The 22,757-nt window shown below is 33.2% G+C and overlaps 1 protein-coding gene across 8 annotated transcripts in view; it reads right to left on the bottom strand.

Annotated features, from left to right (window-relative positions):
• Positions 1 to 22,757, bottom strand: part of MAPK10 (mitogen-activated protein kinase 10) — a 306,598-nt gene that overhangs the window by 51,309 nt on the left and 232,532 nt on the right. For 7 of the 8 annotated variants that reach the window (XM_040479165.1, XM_040479114.1, XM_040479103.1 and 4 more), the window contains 2 exons: positions 5,089 to 5,271; positions 636 to 760 (listed from right to left, as the gene is read on the bottom strand). In XM_040479165.1, coding sequence (XP_040335099.1) covers positions 636 to 760; positions 5,089 to 5,271 — 308 coding nt within the window. Of the gene's footprint in view, positions 1 to 635; positions 761 to 5,088; positions 5,272 to 19,586; positions 19,659 to 22,757 lie in introns of all 8 variants that reach the window. The other variant, XM_040479140.1, reaches the window with a different exon arrangement.

Here is a 22,757-nt window from a genome sequence, read left to right as displayed (position 1 = left end):
AAAAAAAAAAAAAAAAAAAAAAAAAAAAAGTTATGCTTCTGAGAAGATTCTTAAACTATGTCCAGATTTATAACACATATATATAACTTACTCTGGTGGTCGATTTAGAGTCAACCTGAAATATTCTGCATTGGACTACCTAATTTTTCTTATCTAATCCATGTAAGGTTTCACTAAGTCACCAATGGCCCGGGAAAAGCTCTACCTGTGAAATGTTTGTAGTGCCACTCTTGACTAATGGCAGGCATCTTATCAAGGAAAGAGAGGCAATGCCACATACTCTCTGTAATGATTTCTGCTACTTAGTTTGTATCAGGACAGGCTGATAATTCAACATTAAAAAGGGGGCCCTGGAGGTGTTAACAATGTAACAAAAACAAATGGATGCGTTTCATGGACAGCTAGGGCTTTTTGGACTAAGTCATTATCTCTCACAGAAAATCCTGGAAAAAGAAAAGCATATAAAATATAGGTAGAAGAGAACTTCTAGAGGGGAAGGTAATAACTTTGTGACAGGAATTTTATGAAGGTGCTTTGTGTGCGCTCTTGGGTTCTAATTCTTTCCATTTTCACCACTGAACACCCAGTTTCTCTGGTGTGTTTATGGAAGGAAAGTAAGTCAGTCTATGCCTTACCGCCTCCACTTCCGCAGGGTCGTACCAGACATTGATGTAAGGGTGTTGTAAGGCGTCATCCACGGATATCCTTTTTGCTGGATCAATCACTAGCATCTTTGACAATAAGTCCCTGGCTTGGCTGGCTGAAACGATGAGTGAGAGAAACAATTAGTAACATTTCGATTTTGGCAGGAAAATTTATGGGAGGGAGAGGAAATGAAGAAAATAAAGATAAACTAGCACCTCCCTTCCAAACACCAGGCAAATTCACCAAGTGATTAGGGAAATGCAAAATGACACAATGAAATATTTTTTATGCATCAGATTTGAAAACATTAAAGATGGCATTGTACCTACTAACACCAGGTAATTTGGTTCATGTTGGTGGGAATGTAAATTGATACATATTTTTAGTGCAAATTTGGACCATCCATTAAAATTTTAAATGTGAATACCTTATGATCTAGCAGTTCCACTTTTAGGTATACAGCCTAGAGAAACAATTGTACATGTTCATTAAAAAAGAAAAAGAAAAAAGGTGAAAGATTTATTTGATCTGAAGAGAAACCAGAGTATTACAGCCTAGGGAAACAATTGTACAAGTTCCTTAGAAAGCTACAGAAAGGATGTTCACTGCAGCACTGGTTATGAAAGAAAAAATTTTTTGAACAGTCTAAATTTCCATCTATAGAATAAAAAACTGAGCTACGGTACAAAGGTACCATGGAATTGTAGCTGGCAGTTTAAGAGAATGAGGCAGTTTAAGAGAATGTACCCACGTGGACATGCTAAGTAACAAAATGAAGTTGCAGAATGATCCATAAATCATGATGCCATTTCCGCAAATCTGCCCCTTCACAATAAAACAACAAATATTTCCCTCTCTCCCTATTAATACATATAAATGCGTAGAAAATGTCTGCAAAAATAATCACAAACTGAAAATAGTAGTTACCTCTGAGGAGGGAAGAATATATACATATATTGCTCACATAATTAAAAACAAATGCAAAAGAACGAAGTTTTTAAAAAAAGAAGCAGATAAAGTGGATGTAGGTGCTCATTTTAAAAGTTTTTCTGAGATGGAAAACAGCATAAAGCAGTGTCTGGTGGGGGCAAGAAGGTCAGGGGTGGCTTTTTTGAGGATGGGAGAGGTGATGAGGGCTCTAACAGGAACAGAAGCTCCAAGAATAGAGGAGAGGACAGATTTTTTTTTTAATTAAAAAAATTATTTTTAATGTTTATTTATTGTTGTGAGAGAGAGACAGAGTGTGAGTGGGGGAGAGGCAGAGAGAGAGACATAGAATCTGAAGCAGGCTCCAGGCCCTGAGCTGTCAGCACAGAATTGGATGTGGGGCTCAAACTCAAGAACCGTGAGATCATGACATGAATCGAAGTCGACTGCTTAATCGACTGAGCCAACCACGCACCCCAAGGAAGGGACAGATTTGAAAGAAAGAATCGGGTAGGCTCTGTAACCAAATTGATGTAGATGATACAGTTTAGTTTATAAAATACTAAATATTGGGACTCCTGGGTGGTTCAGTCAGTTAAGCATCGACTCTTGATTTTGGCTCAGGTCATGATTTCACCATTCATGAGATCAAGCCACACATTGCTCCAACAAAATAGAGCCTGCTTAGGATTTTCTTTCTTTCTCCCTGTCTCTCTGCCTCTTGCCTGCTCACATGTACAGAGCTCTCTCACTCGTGTGTGCTATCTCAAAATAAATAAATAAATGAACATTCTTTAAAAAAAAAAAAACTAAATATCTATTCTATTGTAGGTACAGTGGGAGGTGCCAGAGATGCATAAATAAATAGATAGATAGATAAATAAATAAATAAAGTGATAATCAGTAAGTTATTTATTTAATACCAACCAATGGTAAAAAGACAGTTTTCAATCTCTAAAAACATATAAAATTTTACAGAAAATACAGTTCCAAGCTGATTTGAAAATTTTATGATGAAAATATTCTTTTTGTTCTATGGACCCCCAATGGCCCGACAGGGCTATATTTATTTATTTTATTGATTCAAAGATCCCTTTGATTTGTAACTGATTTTGTATTGAGACGCACACATCCACCTCCTACAGATTCTCCCATCAAACCCATCCATGTTTCTGCTTTTAGAAAGGGGGAATGGACTCCTCATCAATAGGGGCATGAACTACAGGAATACCAAAGCATCTCACTAAGAAACAATGATCAATACTATTTGTAGGGAACAAAATGAGGAGGAAGAGGCTTCAATTCCTCATTTTTCACTCTTTTATTTGCAAGTAAACGTCTCATGTTCTTTTTTAGCAATAGTAAATTCTTCCTTCTGATTATTTTTACAATTCTTTATAATTTATTAATTTTATATGAAAATTATCATTAAATAATTATAAATATATAAACTAGTGTATCTTCAGAAAAAATAATATAATCATAGAGATTGAATTAAAAAGCCAAAACATAGGGGTGCCTGGGTGGCTCAGTTGGTTGAGCGTCCGACTTTGTCTCAGGTCATGATCTCACAGCTTGGGGGTTAGAGCCCTGCGTTGGACTCTGTGCTGACAGCTCGGAGCCTGGAGCCTGCTTCAAATTCTGTGGCTCCCTCTCTCTCTCTCTGCCCCTCCCCTGTTCATGCTCTGTCTTTCTCTCTGTTAAGAATACATAAACATTAAAAAAAAAAAAAGGCAAAACATAAACTCTAGAAAGTTGGAATTATATTATGAAGCATAACATTTTATTTAATTGTTTTCCTACAAGTGCTGTCATTATCTCAAATAATTTCATCAGGGTTTTTATCATCTCCACATTTTTACACACAAATGTCTTCATATAAAGGGATTACTTTTGCCTGACAGGTCAATTAGCATCATAAACACATAAATTCTTCAAATCTCTATTTGGAGTATTAGCTCTTCTTCATTCTGTGTATAGGCAGGTGCTATCCTTAAAAGCAGCATATTTAGCAAGAATTTAGTCTGTTGTCATTCAGAGACTGTAGAGTCAACTAAAGGAAGAAACCCAACTGTGCAATAAGACTGTCACAAGCACAGGAGCAATGCTGCACACTTAAAACCCAGGAGATGAAAGTCTGGGGATGATAAGATTCTGGAAAATAGTAGCATCACATTTTAGTTTCTCTGTCTCATTCAAGTCTGTATTAGCTATAAACTATGTCTGTAAGTTAAGTCTGTAGTTATTTAATTACCCACCCAACATTTGGGGTTAAAATTTCAAAAGCAGGCATTCTTTTTGTTTTTTGATAAATACAGTTACATTTTAAAAAATAATTATTACATTTTTTTTTATGTCTGACAATTGAATATTTACTGTGAGCCAGGCATTGTGCTAAATGATTGACAAAATATTTAGTCAGTTAATCCTCCCAATGATCCTAAGGTAGATACCTTCTACTTTCATTTGTTAAAGGAGGTATAGATAGATTAGATAACTTGTCCAGGTTCACACAGATATTCAGGGGCAGCATTTGAGCTCAGGCAGGAAAAACAAAATTTGTTTCAAAAATGAGGTTCTCTAAAACGTTCTAAATTAAAACAAGAAGTAGAATATTATTTATAATCTATTTTACACATTGGCAAATTTATCCCTTATCTCTAACCCTATGACTAAGGCATCATTATTCAAGTTTTGTGGGTGAAGAAACTAAGATTTGTTATTGAAGTTCATAACTGTAGACATTGTAGTAGAAAGAATTACTTATTAATGAAAGCATTTATATTGAATATAAAATGAATAGGTAAAATCTCATTTGTCACTCTAAAATGGAAAAAATGGTGGTTAAATATTCCATAAAATATAAATAAAAGAAAATGCAAACACCTGCATCTCCAAGATTTTATAACTAAAAACTTGTGTTGAAAGTGTTCTCCAGGTAATAAAAAGAATTAGAACAATGATTTCACTGTATATCACTTTGGTCTTTTAGAGTTACACTGCAAAAGAATTTTAAGATTTTAAATAAGCCTCATGACATAATTAACCCATACCACTGTCACATCCTTTATAACTATCTTTCCCTCTGAATATCTACACAATTCTAAAATCCTTGGCCACATGCCCTTAGTAATATTTTTTTTTCTTTTAATTTTTTTTTAAAAAAGATCTTTTAAAAATACTCTTTAAATTTATGGGGCACCTGGCTCAGTTGGTTAAGCAACAGACTCTTCATTTCTGCTTAGGTCATGATCTCACCATTCATGAGTACCAGCCCTATGTCAGTCTCCATGCTGACCACACAGAGCCTGCTTGAGACTCTCTCTCTCTCTCTCTCTCTCTCTCTCTCTGCCCCTCCCCCACTTGTTTTCTCTCACGCGCAGGCACGCACTCTCTCAAAATAAACAAGCTTAAATAAATATTCCTTAAATTGAGGTAGTTAAAGAGAGGTGTATCATTTGCTTCTTTAGACCATCACCCACACGGTGGTTCTGAAATTGTCCCTGGTGGGCATACCTTTGAGTTTATTGTGCTCGGAGTCCGCTGGGAAGAGGGAATCTGGAAAGAGCTTGGGGAAGGTGAGTCCTGCATACTTGGGCCGATTCTCCACATAGTTTCTTACTGTGGGTTGCAATTTCTTCATGAATTCTGGGCATGGTGTTCCTAGTTGCTCAATCACCTTGTTCCACTGGTCAATATCTGAGAATTGAACAGTTAAGGGCAAAAAGAAGCAGACCTACTAGGTCTTGCCTTTCACTAGTTGGGAGACTAACTGCTTCTCAAACTCCTGAGTAATCATCAACATAACTGGAGTTTTAATAAGCAAAAAAGGACAAAAATCTCAAACCAGAATTGTCAGACAATGAACCCTCTTGGAATTTTAAATTCACTTGTGGCATATATACACTTTTGGGGAATTAGCACTACTTAACAAAATAGGATATCATGAAACAGTCTTTGAGTTGTAAAGATTAAAAGGTATTTAAAAAACAGAAGAATTTCTTATATTCAGATAAACTTCTATATAACCACGTGATTTAAATGAGAAAAACGCGACAAAAATATTTTTGACGTGAAAATACCTCAATAACTTATTTCCTAAAAATGAGAAATACATAAATACTTTATAAGATGCATTTACATTGTTTTAAATTCCTTTTAAGACTTTTTTCCTCTTTTCTCTAGAAAAGAGGAAATTTCATCATCTGTTAATGTTACTAATGCATTAAATATGGGATCAGTATAATTTTTTATCATAAAAGAACTCATTATTCTTCAACAAAGAGTTAAAAAAATTCTACTTATCAAAGTAGTTGCAGTTTCATACCTATTTTTGTTACTTCTGATAGTAGTGCCCTGCATTCCTGAATATTGCTTTCAGTGAGATATGAGCATAAATATAGGATGTTCAACTTAACAGATTTCCATCCAAGTATAAGTGTTTCAAAAGTACATTAAGCATGGGGAATTTTACAGGAAAATATTTTCCCTCTATGAAAACTAATATTCCCCAAATTAAGGATCTTTGACAGACACACTCACTGACTGAGATTTTCTTTTTCATCTGTCATTAATATTTGATATATCAGAGCCTTAAGACATGTCAGAGCTTTGATATGTCAGAGCCTTAACCACCCATGAAAACTCTGAAGAACCAACTGGAAGAAGTTGATTTCAAACAAATGTCCTTGCCATGTGTCAATGAATGATAGAAGCCTTAGAAATTATTCTTAAATACAATAACACAGGAAGTGCTCTCTCTTACATTGTTTATTTTTCTACAACTCTGTCCTTTAGTGTTAATTAATTATTTTCTGCAAATGTAATTTGTGACAAGTCAGGGATCTAACTATAGTATTACTCTGTTGAGATTTGTAAAAACTTTGCCCCTCGCTCTTCAGGAGAGTTAGACTGAAAAAGATCAGCACTCCTAACAAAAGACAAAATTAACTACATTAAACAAAAACAAATATATAATGCAAAATAGATAAAAGATTAAACAAAGATAATATTAAGCTAATTTGCTAATCCCCTTCTATCTCTCATATAATCTTAAGGAATAAAATTTAAATTATTACATATCCTCTCAATTACTGAAATAAAAAAATAAATGATTACGTAGTATTAAAAAAATGAAATGTGGTTGGGAAAAACCGAAGAATATTCCTTTATAAAACAGTAGGATTAATTAAATAAGAACATGTTTCAATAAAAGTTCATCTCAGTTACTATGTGCATGAGAATATAGTAGTAAGTCAGACACATTAGAAATAAAGGAACTAAAAGATTACAAAAGGTTAGAGTAAAAAGTTACTCTTAGACAAAAACTTATGTTAGTACTATGGACATCGGTAAGCTATAACTACTTAGACATATTTAAATAGAAAATGCCAATAATTAAAATTAAATAAATCTCCACGTTTACACTGTAAGTTATTAAAAGACGTCTACTCTTTAATACAGTTAGGTTATCATGGGCCTACAAAGCCATCATTTAATCATTGGTCACACCTCCTTAGAATTCTGAAGACTTGATGTGAAATAAAAATAAGGGCAAAGAAGCAGTCAGATTTTCCATAAATGACTCATTTAACAAAGTTGGAAAAATACTCCCAACACATTATTATATTGTAGTTACATTTAGCTAGAGTAAAAAATAATTAATTGCTTGTAAAGTAGCATTCCCAATAAAATTCCATGGTATTTTTACAATATATGTTAAGGATAGTCAAATATTCTGGAAGCTATTAAATAAGAACTGTCAAAATATTTCTTTTTACAAATCATAATTAAAGTCTATGGAAGCATTCAGTGTGCTTCCTACCTTAGATTGCTTTCTAGATGAAACACTTGCTATGGTCTTAGATGTAATGGTTTACAAAAAGAAGGGAAACAAGAATATTATTGACAATGTGCTGTTGAACATTCTAACTGTAAATGTGTGGTATAGTCATCTTTAAAAGTGTGTGCCTTTATTTTAACCATTCCATTTCAAGTTCGTTCTTCTTATAAACACTAATAGTTATATTTAAGTAGTAAGTTCTTGCTTTCCCTATGTTCACAGGATCACAAGATGAACAACTGTGTCCAACTACTCTGAGTTAACCACCTGATTTTTCTTTATAATCATAATCAGCTAAATAAAAGCCAAGATTAGAAGTCATATCTCCTGCCTCCAAGTCCAGTACTTGTTCCAAGAATTCAAGTAAGAAAAGGAGCAAGTTTGGAATTGATGTGGTAGAAATTGCTTTAATTTCACGATAAAATTGATAGTATGCTTGTCACAGGCTCAAAAAAATCTCTGAGAAGGTATCCTTAGTCTATCAGGTCAACATATTCACACATAAAATAATTAATTTTATTAATATTTTAAATAGAAAACAAGGTGACAAATTTTAAAGGAATTTTAAAATTATCAGATTTCCACAATGATCATATTTCTAAAAGTAAATCAAATAGTAACTAGATTTTTATGACTATGTGTTAAAAACATCATAAATATTTTTTTAAAGAAGGCCAAAATTATTTTTGTGAAAGGATTTATTTATTTTACAACACTCAAAAGTCATCATTTTTACACTGAGTTAAGATCTGAATATTTATAGATTCCAGCCTGTGCAGTTATCAAAAAAGCAATAAATACACATATTTTATATTTTTGATCTACTATTTTAGAAATTATCATGCTTAACATAATTATCAAAGTCATTTAATACAAATGAAAAAAATGTCATCTATGAGGAACTATTTGACAATTTCCGTATCTAATTCTAAATTCACTATATGAAAAATAGTCATATTACCAAAAGTTTGATTTTATAGAGTACAATAACAAGATAATGTGCAAATAGTGACTATTACTAATGCCTTCAACAATAATACTATAAGGGATGAATAAAACAAAGTAAGTACGGATTGTAAAGATAAGTATCTGAAATCCCAAAATTGAAAATTATTCCAGTAAATTTTATCAATTAGCTAAGAATTTACATCTCAGGTCTCCTTTTCCTTTAACTTCCTTGGTTTGGGAAGCTTCTAAAACATTATCACAAACTGCCTTGAACGTAATGTACAAAAAAATGCCTTATCCTTCTCTGGGTATTTTGGATCGTAATTGTGAACATAATTTATTCTATGCACATTTTAGCTTTCAGAAGCTACTAAGTGGAATCATAAAGAGTTGTTTAATGACCTCATTTCTACTATGCCTTTTAAACAGCTGTATCTTCTTTTTATGTTTTTTCCCATCTTTGGTTACCTTCTGGTATTATGAATATGGTTTCCGGAGTTGACGCCTCCATGAATTTAGACTTGCTGTCTATTCTGCCTCATAGTCAATATTTTGTGGAAAAAAAGAATTTCTAACATCTCTTTGAAATTTGAAGGATATTAGTGTTTGTCTCCAAATTCGTAACTGTATTTTTAAAGATAATTTTGCCCAAGAGACCAGTCTGTTTAGAAATCTCCAGGAGAAGCTATTCTGTCTTGCAAGCCAACCAGCTTGCAAGCTTTGGCACTGTGTTGACAATTGTGTGGCTTTATATTACCCCTATAGGAAAGAATACTGCAATCAATCAGTAATGTCTGCAATGAATGTGCAATAAGGAAGTGGAGACATACATGCCATTTGTTAGGTGTCATGATATAAAACTGTGGCTCCCAACTTTGAATTTTTATAATATAGGGAACTTATAGATCCCTTCCCTTTCCATGTTGATCTACAAGATTCTGAGTCCACAGGTCTAGCATGCTATTTAAAAATATCAATAGTAATTGCAATCCAGATGGCCCCTGGACTATATTTTGAGAAATACTAGTGTAGCATGTACTAAAAGTCTCTTACAAATTACTAAGTCCACACTTAAGAATACAGTACTAACATATTTCACTTTAATGCACAAATTAGAATAAGGTCAATTTCACCAAAAGATGAATCCAGACCTATTTGCTATGGAAAATGTAGGGGTTATTCACCTGGAAATACTCCAGTGAAAGAAAAATGCTGACATTTATCCCTCTTCCTCATGTCACTGTCTTGAAAAGACGATAGGAAATTACAGCAAGTGGTATACACAGTCTCCCAGCAGAGGGAGAGGGGTTCTGCCCATCATCATCTGAGGAAGGATGAAAATTATATGTTGCTATCACCCATGGGGTGCTGCTCATAAAAAGTACAAAAGCTATTCAATATAAGATTCAAAATATAGGCTGTTTAATTCAATAATTACTCTATTTCTCTATGATAAAATTTGCCCTCAAAAGAACTCTTACTACTTAGGACAATTTTAAAGACGAGAATAGAAATATATATAAACACATATGACGTAGTTCTGGATCCAGATTTTCATGGTTATGTCTTGAGCTGTTTTATTACTTAAAATTCTTTTCACGCTTTTTTTATTTGAAAATGTTCTTTTTCTCTCAAAAGTCCCCCTCCAACTCTAGTAACACGAAATATGAATAAGTGACTTAATGCACAATAGTAACTAACATTTGTTTTCATTATAAATGGGCACAGGAAGAAGAAATATTATGAGCCAAAATGCATTAAAAACCTCAAAGCTAACCATTTGAGTAAAGGCTATTTGTTCCCTGGCAGCAGGCCGTGAATGGAATACCATAGGACACAGAACATCCAAAGGCTGATATCTGAAGCATGATGTATATGGATTTCAGCATAGTCCATTTTGTCTTATAAGTGTATTTATTACTGGAATCTGTGTTTCCCTCACAAAGCAAAAAATGAAGAGACATTTCACATATAAAGAAGTCCAATCTATATTAATATCTTGTCACAACAGTTGAATATTTATTAAGCTATTGAAGGTTTATCTTTGGGGACTCTCATTTGCACAAATCCCTTATAAGACTCTGTACCTAATTTGATATTTGTAATATAAATAAATTATTGTTTTTACAAAACACCTTCCTCAAGCTACGATATCCTGGCCTCATAAAGGCTGGATCTGACACTATCTACAGTTTGAAACTGGTAAGAGATCTTGGAGATAATTTGGCTTCTATACTTGATAGCTGAAAAATAGAGCTGAAAAAAGAACTTTTAAAAATGGTAAATATAATGGCTTTAAATTTTTTTAATGTTTATTGTTGAGAGAAAGACAGAGAGTGAGCATGAGTAGGGGACAGGCAGAGAGAGAGGGAAACACAGAATCCAAAGCAGGCTCCAGGCTCTGAGCTGTCAGCACAGAGCCTGATGTGGGGCTTGAACTCACGAATTGTGATCATGATCTGAGTGAGCTGAAGTTGGACCCTTAACTGACAGAGCTACCCAGGTGTCTTCAGACAAAGGTGGCAATAAAACAACTCCTAACACTAAACAGAAATATAAAATTCTTTTAAGGAGAGTTTTGGAAAACTGTAGTCTCTTATTTAAGACCCTTTGATTAAATCCATTTCTGGGTATAACACTACATATAACAAAAGGAAGATTAAGAAGGGACAATCAGGTTTATATGAGATCAAGAAAACAATGCCATTTAAGGCACACTTGACAAAACATTTTATGTTTAAAGTTAAAAAACAAAAGGAGACTATCTCTGCCCCCATCCTAGTACTTTGACCCTCTTATTCCTATTTATAATCCCTTCAATACAGTGCCTTTTATCAGAAATCTCATGACAACAAGGATTTCAGTCAGTTTGTTTACTGATATATCTCTGGAAACAAAAAGTGCCCAGCACATATTTAGCAATATTTGTTGAATAAGTGAATGTCTACTTTAAGTTCAACCAGAGTTTTATAATGGAGACAATGTAAAGAATAGGACACTGAAAATATTTTAAAAAATGAAAACAGAAATTCCAAGAAAAGAAAAGAAAAAAATAAAGGAAAGAAAATAAATTTATACTTAATTACATGGTAGAGAAACAGCAAATAACCAAAGACAAAGGAAAAAATCCTAAATGAAGGCAGAGAGAAAGGACAGACTATATTCAAATATGACTATCAAATGGACAGCTAATTATTCACCAGCAATATTGGAAACAAAAAGCCAGGAGAAGAGTATCTTTAAAATGCCAAAAGAAAACAACTTACTAATCTGTAATTCTGTATCCAAAAAAACTATCTTTTAAGTAAGGGAAAGTAAAAAAAAAAAAAAAAAAAAAAAAGTTTCATCATCAAAGACTTTTACTAAAGGACTTTCAAAGGGTGTTATTTAGGAGTGAGAAAATGATCTCAAAATATATCACATCAATAAGAGAAAGGATAAAAACTATATGATCATATCAATAGGCACAGAAAAGCATTTGACAAAGTACAATATCCATTCATGACAAAAACCCTCAACAAAACAGATTTAGAGGGAACACACCTCAACATAATAAAGGCCATATAAGAAAGACTCACAGCTAATATATCCTCAATGGGGAAAAAGTGAGAGCTTTTCCCCTAAGGTCAGAAACAAGACAAGAATGTCCACTCTCATCACCTTTATTCAACATAGTACTGGAAGTCCTAGCTGCAGCAATCAAACAAAAAGAAATAAAAGGCATCCAGATTAGTAAAGAAGAAGTAAAACTTTCACTATTTGCAGATAACAGGACACTATAAATAGAAAACCTGAAAGACTCCACCAAAAAAACTACTAGAACTGACAAATGGATTCAGTAGTAAAGTCACAGGATACAAAATCAATGTACAGATCTGTACAGTGAGCATAAATCACTAAAAATGAGCAGCAGAAAGAGAAATTAAGAAAATAATCCCATTTACAACTGCACCAAAAATAATAAACTACCTAGGAACAAACCTAACTAAAGAGGTGAAAGACCTATACTCTGAAAACTATAAAACACTAATGAAAGAAAATGAAGATAATGCAAAGAAATAAAAAGATAGTTCATGCTCATGGACTGGAAGAACAAATATTGTTAAAATGTTTATACTACCTAAAGCAATCTACAGATTTAATATAATTCCTATCAAAATACCAAGAGTATTTTTCACAGAACTGGAATAATCCTAAAATCTGTATGGAGCCACAAAAGACCCCAAATAGCCAAAGCGATCTTGGAAAAGAAAAAAACAAAACTGAAGGTATCATAATTCCAGACTTCAAGTTATACTACAAAAGCTGTAGTAATCAAAGCAGTATGGTACCAGCACAAAAATAGACACATAGATCAACAGAACATAATAGAAAACTAGAAATAGGGCATCTAGGTGGCTCAGTTCATTGGGCATCTGACTCTTGATTTCCAGGTCACGATTCTCATGGTTGTGAGTTTGAGCCCTGCATGGGGCTCTGCACTGACAGCACAAGGTCGGCTTGGGATTCTCTCTCCCTTCTCTCTCTCTCTGCCCCTTCCCTGCTCTCCTGTTCTCTCTCTTTCAAAAATAAATACATAAATATTAAAAAAGTAAAATCCAGAAATAAATCCACAATTATATGGTCAATTTGAAAAAAGAGGAAAGAATATGCAATGAGGAAAAGACAGTTTCTTCAACAAATGGTATTGGGAAAACTGGACAGCCACATGCCAAAGAGCGAAACTAGATCACTTTCTTACACCATACACAAAAATAAATTCAAGATGGACTGAAGAGCTAAATGTGGGACCTGAAATCATAAAAATCCTAGAGGAGAGCACAGGCAGTAATGTCTCTGATATCAACCATAGCAACATTTTTCTAGATATGTCTCCCAAATCAAGGGAAATAAAAGCAAAAATAAATTATTAAAACTACATCAAAATGAAAGTCTTCTGCACAGCAAAGGAAACAATCAACAAAACTAAAAGGCAACTACTGAATGGAAGAAGATATTTGCAAATGACACATCTGATGAAGGGTTTGTACCCCAAATACATAAAGAACTGATATAATTCAACACTCAAAAACAAATAATCCAACTTAAAAACAGGAAGAAGAAATAAACAGACATTTTTCCAAAGAAGAAACATAGATGACCAACAGACACATGAAAAGATGCTCAACATCACTAATCATCAGCGAAATGCAAATCATAACTACAATGAGATATCACCTCATACCTGTCAGAATGGCTAAAATCAACAACACAAGAAACAAGTGTTGGTGAGGATGTACAGAAATGGGAATTCTCATGCACTGTTGGTGAGAATGCAAAATGGTACAGCCTCTGTGAAAAACAGTAATGAGTTTCCTCAAAAAGTTAAAAATAGAACTACTCTATGATCCAGTAATTGCACTACTAGGTATTTACCAAAAAAATAAAAATAATAATTCAAACAGATACATGCACCCCTATGTTTATTACAGCATGATTTACAATGGCCAAATTATGGTAGCAGCCGAAATATTAATTCATAGATGAATGGATAAGTAAGTGGTGTATACAATGTAATATTATTCAGCTGTTAAAAAGAATGAAATCTTGCCATTTGCAATGACATGGATAGAGCTAGAGAGGATAATGTTAAGCAAAATAAGTCAATCAGAGAGTCAAATATGATTTCATTCATATGTGGAATTTAGAAAAACAAATGAGCAAAGGGAAAAAAGAGAGGGAGACAAACCAAGAAACGAATCCTTAACTATAGAGAACACACTCATGGTTATCAGAGGGGAGGTGGGTGAGGGGATGGGTGAAATAGGTGATGGGGATTAAAGAGTACACAAATCATGAAGAGCACTGAGTAATGTATAGAATTTTTGAATCACTATATTATACACTGAAACTAATAGAACACTGTTGATTCTACTGGAATTAAAATTTAAAAACTCAACAAGGTTAAAAAAAAAAAGAAAGAAATTAGAAAAACAGATTGTCCGGGGCGCCTGGGTGGCTCAGTCGGTTAAGCAGCCGACTTTGGCTCAGGTCATGATCTCACAGTCCGTGAGTTTGAACCCCGCGTCGGGCTCTGTGCTGACAGCTCGGAGCCTGGAGCCTGTTTCAGATTCTGTGCCTCCTTCTCTCTCTGACCCTCCCCTGTTCATGCTCTGTCTGTCTCTGTCTCAAAAATAAATAAGCATTAAAAAAATTAAAACAAACAAACAAACAAACAAAAACAGATTGTCCTTGCGTATTTAAAATTGATTCTTTTTCCCTCCCCACTATAGGAAAAATGAGGTGATCTTTCTCTCATATTTTCTGTAGGAACCTGATCAAGTTCCTGGAGGTAAATCTAACAATGTTGTGGTTCCATGCGACTGACTCTCCCTGGAGTTTTTAAATCTGAGAGTTGTCCACGCTGAGTTTCTAGAAGTTTGTCAGTTATAGTTCAGATTTTTCTACCCTTGACATGAAACCCTATATTAGCCCGTTTCTCTAACGGTTGGGAGCAGTTTTCTCTATGTATTCCCCTCCCTTACAGATCAAAGAGTGTTGATGATTTTCAATCTGTTTAGCCTTTTTACATCTTGTTAGGATGAAGTGACTACTTCCAAGCTTCTTAAATGTGGAACTGGAAACCAGAGGTGTATTTTATTTGATTTAATATTACTGTAAGAGGCATTATATTCATATTTTTATTTTCATGTAAATTGTTGTCGATGTGGAAGAACAAAGCTGATTTTTAATGTTGAAAGAAGGAAAATAATCTTAAAATAAAGGGCCAAATTGCAAGAAGTAGTGGTAAGCCAAGAAAATTATAGAATTCTTTCATATCAAGGTGATTCTAAACAAATTCTGTGTGCAATAATATTATAATATTGTCAATGTATGAGGCTAAAGAAAAAGAAGTAAACACTGGATATATTTAAGTTGGTACAGTAATGATCTAAATTAGTTTGTGCTAAGATCCTTGAGTGTTCAGGAGAAAGAAAAAAATCATCTAAATTAAAATAGCCAATTCTCGGGGCGCCTGGGTGGCTCAGTCGGTTAAGCGGCCGACTTCGGCTCAGGTCATGATCTCATAGTTGGTGGGTTCGAGCCCCGCGTTGGGCTCTGTGCTGACAACTCAGAGCCTGGAGCCTGTTTCAGATTCTGTGTCTCCCTCTCTCTCTGACCCTCCCCCACTAGTGCTCTGTCTCCGTCTCAAAAATAAATAAACATTTAAAAAAAAATTAAATAGCCAATTCTCCACATATTGATCTATAGACTTAACACAGTTTCAGTATAAATACCAATAGACATCTTAGCAAGCCAATTCTAAACTGTTTATGGAAAATCAATGATTCATTAATAGCGAAGATACTTCTGAAGAAAACAATAAAGGTGAGGTTTACCTTACCTGATATAAGTACACAATAAACATTTGTATTAAGAAAGGGTAATAGTGATACAAAAGAGACAAACAGTCCAGTGAACAGAATATAGAGCCCAGCATCCCAGAATACCCCTTCCCTCAATATGTGGAAATTTGAGAGAGACAGCATTATAGACAAGTAAAGAAAGAATAAGCTAGTCAATAAGTGGAACTGAAATAAAATAAATTAGATCTCTCTTTAACATCATACACAAAAATAAATTCCAAGTGAACTAAAGGCTTAAATGTAAAAGATTAAACTTTAAAACATTCATAGTAAAGTTACAAGAGAATATAAAGGCATCAAAGGATTCTTAAGACCTAAAAATGCATGAACTATAAAAATAAAAGTAGTCCAGTGAATTTACTCTCCGACAAATAGGCTTTGGATTATCCAGTTTTTGTTTTTGCTTTTACTTTTATAAACAATGAAGCTATGAATATATTCAGAGACTGGACTACTTTACAGCAATGAAAATGAACTGATGAATTAACATGAAAAAGTCTCAAAACTACAATGTTCACTTCAAAAAAAACAAGTAGCAAAAATAATGTGACTTGTGCCATATGTAAAACACGTAAAGCTAAACCATATGTTGTTTAGGGATAAATTTACCTGTGGTAAAAAATATAAGGAAAGTCAAGAAGACTGTAAAAACATATATTTAGGATGTGATGACCTCCAGGGAGAAAGGAGGAAATGACAGGGGAGAAGCACACAAAGACATTCAAAGTTCTATTTTTTAATCTGAGTGGTAGTATATATGTGTTCATTTTATTAATCTTATCCAAAAGCTGTATATTTAATATTAATTCACTCATTTAATATAAAATATTTTTTTTAATTTTTACAGTAAATATTTTTGCTGTGATGAAATTCTTTAGATTTCCCAGAAGCATCTCAGTAGTTGAGTTCTGACTCTTCTACAGTTAAAAACATTTGATTTGAATAAAATTCAATTAATATATATTAAAATACATTTAACAATTAAGTGGCATGTAAATATACAACATTTTAAGAACTGCTTTTAGGGGTGCCTGGGTGACTCAGTCGGTGAAGTGTCCTACTTCAAATCAGGTCATGACCTCACCATTAGGGAGTTCCAGCCCCACATGGGGCTCTGTGCTGTCAGTAGAAAGCCTGCTTCAGATCCTCTGTCCCCCTCTCTCTCTGTCCCTCCCCCGCTTGCATGTGAGCGCACATGCCTCTCTCTCTCTCTCTCTCAAAAGTAAACATTAAAAAAAAAAGAACTGCTTTTAGCTATCTAAATTTCTCAATGCTAAAAATAATATGTTGAACTCTTTTAGAAATAAAAGGTAAAGGGTATAAGGCCTTATTAATATCTTAAGTTTTGCTGTTGAATTGATTTATAAAAGAAGAAGATTTGTATGACTCATATCACAAGGACTTTTAGCATTTATTTTGAGAATGCCTTCACATAAGTGAGGATATGTTGATTAAAATAATACGACTTCTAATGATGGATTGTATAGATGTATAATATACATATTGTATACTACTAACTCCATTTTAAAGGTTCTATTTAGCTAATAAACTTAGACATAATTTTATTATTCTTCAGATAACTTATTTCTAATAATAGAGAATTTAAAAACTAATTTGTCTTGCATTTTAAGAGTTTGTGATATTCAGTTCATAATTTGTTTGCTTGAAAAAGACTGATTTAAACTTAAACCAACATGTTTGAAATCATTAAAAGACCACCTCTTACACTCAGAGGGGCCACTTTAGAAAACAATTAGCATTTATCCTTCAGGAATGTTATCCCTATAAGAAGAAATCCAGAAATAACTCAATATAAAAATACCAAGCTCAGGCATTGAAAGGGCATCTCATATGAGACTTTAACATTAGTAGCAGCCTAAAGCTTTACTTATAAGGGATATTTTTATTATAAAATTTATTGTCAAATTGGTTTATATACACAATGGAATACTACTTGGCAATGAGAAAGAATGAAAAACTTATAAGGGATCTTAATACCCAAGTTAGAAATGATATCCAAGCAACTTCTCCCAAGAAATGGATTCTAAGAACTGTTAATCTGTACTTAATAACTCAGTTGTGGAAATCTGATTTGATCTTTAAATAGAAAATGTAAGGAAAGTAATGAAAATCAATCATTTTAATTTAGAGGTGGGAAATACTTGTTTCAGTCATTGATTATTCTACCACAATGAACTTCTGAAAAAGCAGAGTACAAAGTCAACAGATTGAGTTCATTTTAATTAAATGCCTAAAATTAGCCAAAACTTAAGAACTGTTTCATGTTCATGTCCAAAGACCAAAGTAAAGTTTAAAATCCTTTGGAATTAAAGAAACCCTGTTTTGTTTTGTTTTGTTTTGTTTTTTAGAAATCTGAAGGAATTTAGTTTTTATCAGGCCAACTTATTTTTAAACAGCAATTACATAAACAAGAATGTGGCAAATTTATAGATGTTATCTAATAAAATGTATACGTAGAAGACAAAACTGCAATATAGATAGAAAAACTTTAAAAATAATGTGTGTCATATTTAAGACTAGAAAAAAGAATAGGAGAAAAACAGTGTAGCTTTATTTCTTACTGAATGAAACATTTTAGGCTAGTTCTTTCACTGAAAAAAATTAATTGAGTGCCTAACACAATCATTTCCCAAACTGGTATTTTAATACATACAGAGAATATATATATGAAACTACATATATCCATATAAGTAATATATTAATCCCCAAAGCTAATAGTTAATCATAATATCGTTAGGATACACTGCATTAGTAACTAAGTTTCTATTAATTATATATTAAAACCCCATTATTATAGATTTGATTTGATTTTTGAATCATGGTCATATAAGCAGAGGTTTTATCCTCAGTTTGATGAGGACATAATATCTGTATAAGTGACTTGAGTGTAAGAAGATATTTAACTTAAGGAAATAGATTATTATACACCCATATGCTAATAACACATTGTCTGTATCTATTTAATGCTGCAGAGCCTCTGGTATCCTAACAGAAGATTTACTTATTCAATTGATAGAAATTTGTTTCTTCAGATATTTTATATAATCATTATTAATTAATGAGGTTTTAATTTTTGCACTTGTTAATGTAGACAAAATAAGAACAAGGAATTGGATCTATTATTCCTAGAGATGAAGTAAATGACAGAAAAAATTTTGAAAGAGGTTAATCTTAAAACGAAACTCATATGCATGCATGAATATATGTTAAAATAAACCTATCGTATTTGAGGGTGAAAATAAATCTGATTAAAGATTTCCATGTCAAAGCTCAGAGCCTGGAGCCTGTTTGGGATTCTGTATCTCTGTCTCTCTCTCCCCTTCCCCCATTTGTGCTCTGTCTCTCTCTGTCAAAAATAAATAAACATAAAAATTAAAAAAAAAAAAAAAGATTCCATGTCAAGTGAATATTTCTTAAAATAATAAATCTCCAGTCTTAAAGCTGAAATATTTTGTCACTTATTATCTAGCTATGAATATAACTTAATTTTAAAACATCTACAACAAAAAAACAATAGAGAAGAGCATATCACTGTTACAAGTTTCATAGGACTGAATTTTAAGGCAGATCTTTTGAAAGAATGCTGAATGTTTCATATTTGATACTGTATTATCCCCATAAGATCTAGCTAGGAGGCAAGGTTACTCTACCATGATGCCAGCTGGTAAATATTTGACATTGGAGTCTCTTAGGACCAAAGGCAGTGAATATATACCATCAGCAGTGTTGTGTTTGAGACCAAAGGGAACTGATTGAGAAAGATACCCATAGAGACCACTGGCTGCTAAGAAGGATACGATCAGTGCCAGGAAAGAGCACTGCACCTTTTATCATTTCTCCCATGATGCACCCTACTGACCACATGTCAACTGAAAACAAAAATGAAATGAAGATAAACAAGAAGATAGGAATAGAACAGCAAATAAATGAAAACACTTGGTTACTCATGCGATAGAGCAATGGCCTGACCTTTTACTGACTGGCTAAGAGGCCAGTCTTAAGATCATTAGTGTTTTAAAACATTGAAGTGGGAAGAACACAAGTCAGGGCCCTCTCTGCTATGCAACTGAATTAACTCAATACTACTTAATGTATGATAATATTACTTTGCAATTATAATTCAATGATTAATTTAGTTTCTGATTTAAAAGGTCTAATTTGCATTCATCTCCTAGAATCCTACTTATTCGTATTGTAAATTATTCTAGGTTGTGTTAATATGGGAAACATGCAAACTGGTTTCTTTTTTATTCTTTCGTATACCATATTTGAAAAAAAAAAAGCTGAGCTGCCAGCAACCTCAAAAGAAAGGGTTTCTTTTACAAAACACATTTACTCTTATTTATAAATATGAATAAATATTCGGATGCAAAATGCCAGTTCAAGAATGAATATTTCTAAATATGCTGGCTCGGTTTCATTGACTCCCATCAAAGGGGCATGTTTCTAAACAGGAAGTCTTGTCTTATTCTTATACACATGGTTGCTTTATAATGGTAAGAAACACTGGCTTTCAAAACAGGATGGTTCTACATGAAATCAACAACATGATTTAAGTGCTGACACTGCTGAGACTATGAATCCAAAGAAACCTGGAATTCAAGGTGAAATTATGATGGTTTCTCTCCTATTGCCAGTTATCATCCAGAACTTAAAACCCATAAGCCGGGACAGAGGGTACACAGGGAGGGGCAAAATGGGAAAAGGCGAAGCAAGAAAGTAAAATCTCTCTCTTTAACCATACTTGGTTACTCACGTGTTCCTACTGAAAAGTCAGAAGGAGAGATAGGTCATTCTTAAGGGGGAAAATAACCTAGAGGAATAAGGGATGATGAGGGGGAGCAAATAGGGAAGGGCATTAAAATAGCAGTACACTATAATTTTGCTCCACTTACTCTTCAAATTACATTTTGTAATTTGGCAGTGACCTAAAAGAATTCTTCATGAGATTCTTTCCAATGTGAAAATCTCACTCAGGTTAAACTCAAAGTTTCCATTGTTTGACTTAACACCTAAACGGAGTGATCACTGCAAAGAAATGGTTACAGATTTGAAGGTGATAAGCATACCAAGAGAAGCAAATTTGTTTTGCTTCCATTTTAGGAAAGCAAGTGACATGCAAAAATATCAGGGAAAGATAGAGCAAACAGTTGTGCATCCCTTTATCATTAATGCATTTGTAATTATGGATAATTATCCATCTCACAAGAGGTTGGTATTGTGAGAATCTTTGATTAAAGAAAAAAGAAAAAGGTGTCTGAAAATGAATTTGTTTTGGAATTGCAAGTATTCTTATCATACTGTCCAAAGTGACCAGTCTAAGTTGCTATTTACATTATATCTATTTTTATAGATATTGTGGAAGACAGACAAAAAAATAGAGCTAATAAACTCAATAAGCAGGATTTTCTCTTGCCTGCATCCATTTAAACACTTGGAAAAAGTGGCTTCTGCCACAAACAGAATCTGAGAGTATCTATCTGGGAGTTAGAAAACATCTATTTTTATTTTTTATTTAATGCAAAAAAACCTCTTCTATATTATCTCATTTTTTTTTCTTCTGCAGAACCAATTCCATTGCTTTTTTAACTCTATAACCTTGGTCAAGTTACTTCAGTCTCTAAATATAAATTTCATCCTCTAAAATGCAGATGGTAAACAGTATTTATCATGTAGAATTTTTTAAAAGACTTGAAAGGATTATGCCTGGTAAAGATCCTTCTACATTGCCTGGTACATGGTAAGTATGACTTATATACTGTAATTAAATATATTCTGGAAAGGTTTATTTATTTAATATTTATTTAATATTATATTTATATGTAATAAAGAAATCTTTCCAAGGATCACCCACCATTCACTGGGTGATCCTTTCACTCTTAAAACCACTTGGAAAGGCATTCCACATATTCAATCACAGCTGATTCCATGGAACTTCTTTCCATTATTGAAATAGCAATTACCCTGCTTCATCATCTAAATAACCATCTTAAATTATGTTACTATAGCCCATGATCCTTGACCACTGTTCTCCTAAAACTGGCAAATTTTTATCTTTCAGACTAAAATCCCTTGATTTTTCATCCCCTCATATATGCCTTTAAACAACAGCAATAACCGTAACAACAGGTGATCGAAATGGAATCTTAAGTCCTTGTGTTGCTTCAGTTTCAAGTGGTTCTAGACAGTTGTTGGTTTAATAACTGGTATCAATAACTGGTATATCTCCCAGTTCTTCTTTGTGTGGTTTTGCTATATCTAGATATTTCAAAGTAAAAGAAGACCATCTTTGGAAATTTATCTTTATGTCAGAATCCAAAATACAGTTAATAGACCATAAAGCTTGTCATAAAAATAACACAGAGATACAAACTTTAGATATGAACTATCGATTAATATAATGAATTCTATTTTCTCTATTTTAAAGTATCTTTTCTGAGTAACAATACCGTAGAGATTTTTCCAATTTCCATTCCCATTTAACTTTACTCGCTATTCATTATTCTTACAGATTATCCATGTTTATGCCACCTAAGTGCTAAGCTTTGTGTCTAGAAATGATAAGCTTTATTACTATGAATTACAAAAGTATTATATATGCACATGAATTTATATGGATTTTTATACACTGAAGATACGATTATTTCTCAAGATAAAGTCCTTGCATCAGATTTTGTGAATTATTCATCACAACTAAAACAGGAAATAGGTAATAAAAGAATTTGATACTAAATCTTGTTGGAACGGAGAAGTGGGGGTCGGTGGTAAGCCTTCCCTCAGATAATATACATAACTACTTATCAAGGAGACTATATTATTTTATGGTATTTTCAAGATATTCCATTGAATACTGATTGTACATAGACCTGAGAAGAAATTAGCAAATTCAGTTACTGTAGGATTTTGATGCTGTCTGAGACAGCCTGTATTTGGGTGTCCATAAGAGTTATACACTAATGCTGTCCAGT

This window comes from Herpailurus yagouaroundi, unplaced genomic scaffold, assembly GCF_014898765.1.
Source record: "Herpailurus yagouaroundi ecotype Mexico unplaced genomic scaffold, PumYag 28, whole genome shotgun sequence".
In the NCBI taxonomy this organism is placed as follows: domain Eukaryota; kingdom Metazoa; phylum Chordata; class Mammalia; order Carnivora; family Felidae; genus Herpailurus; species Herpailurus yagouaroundi.
The sequence above is the reverse complement of the archived record's forward strand: the minus strand, read 5'-3'. Positions and strand labels throughout refer to the sequence as shown.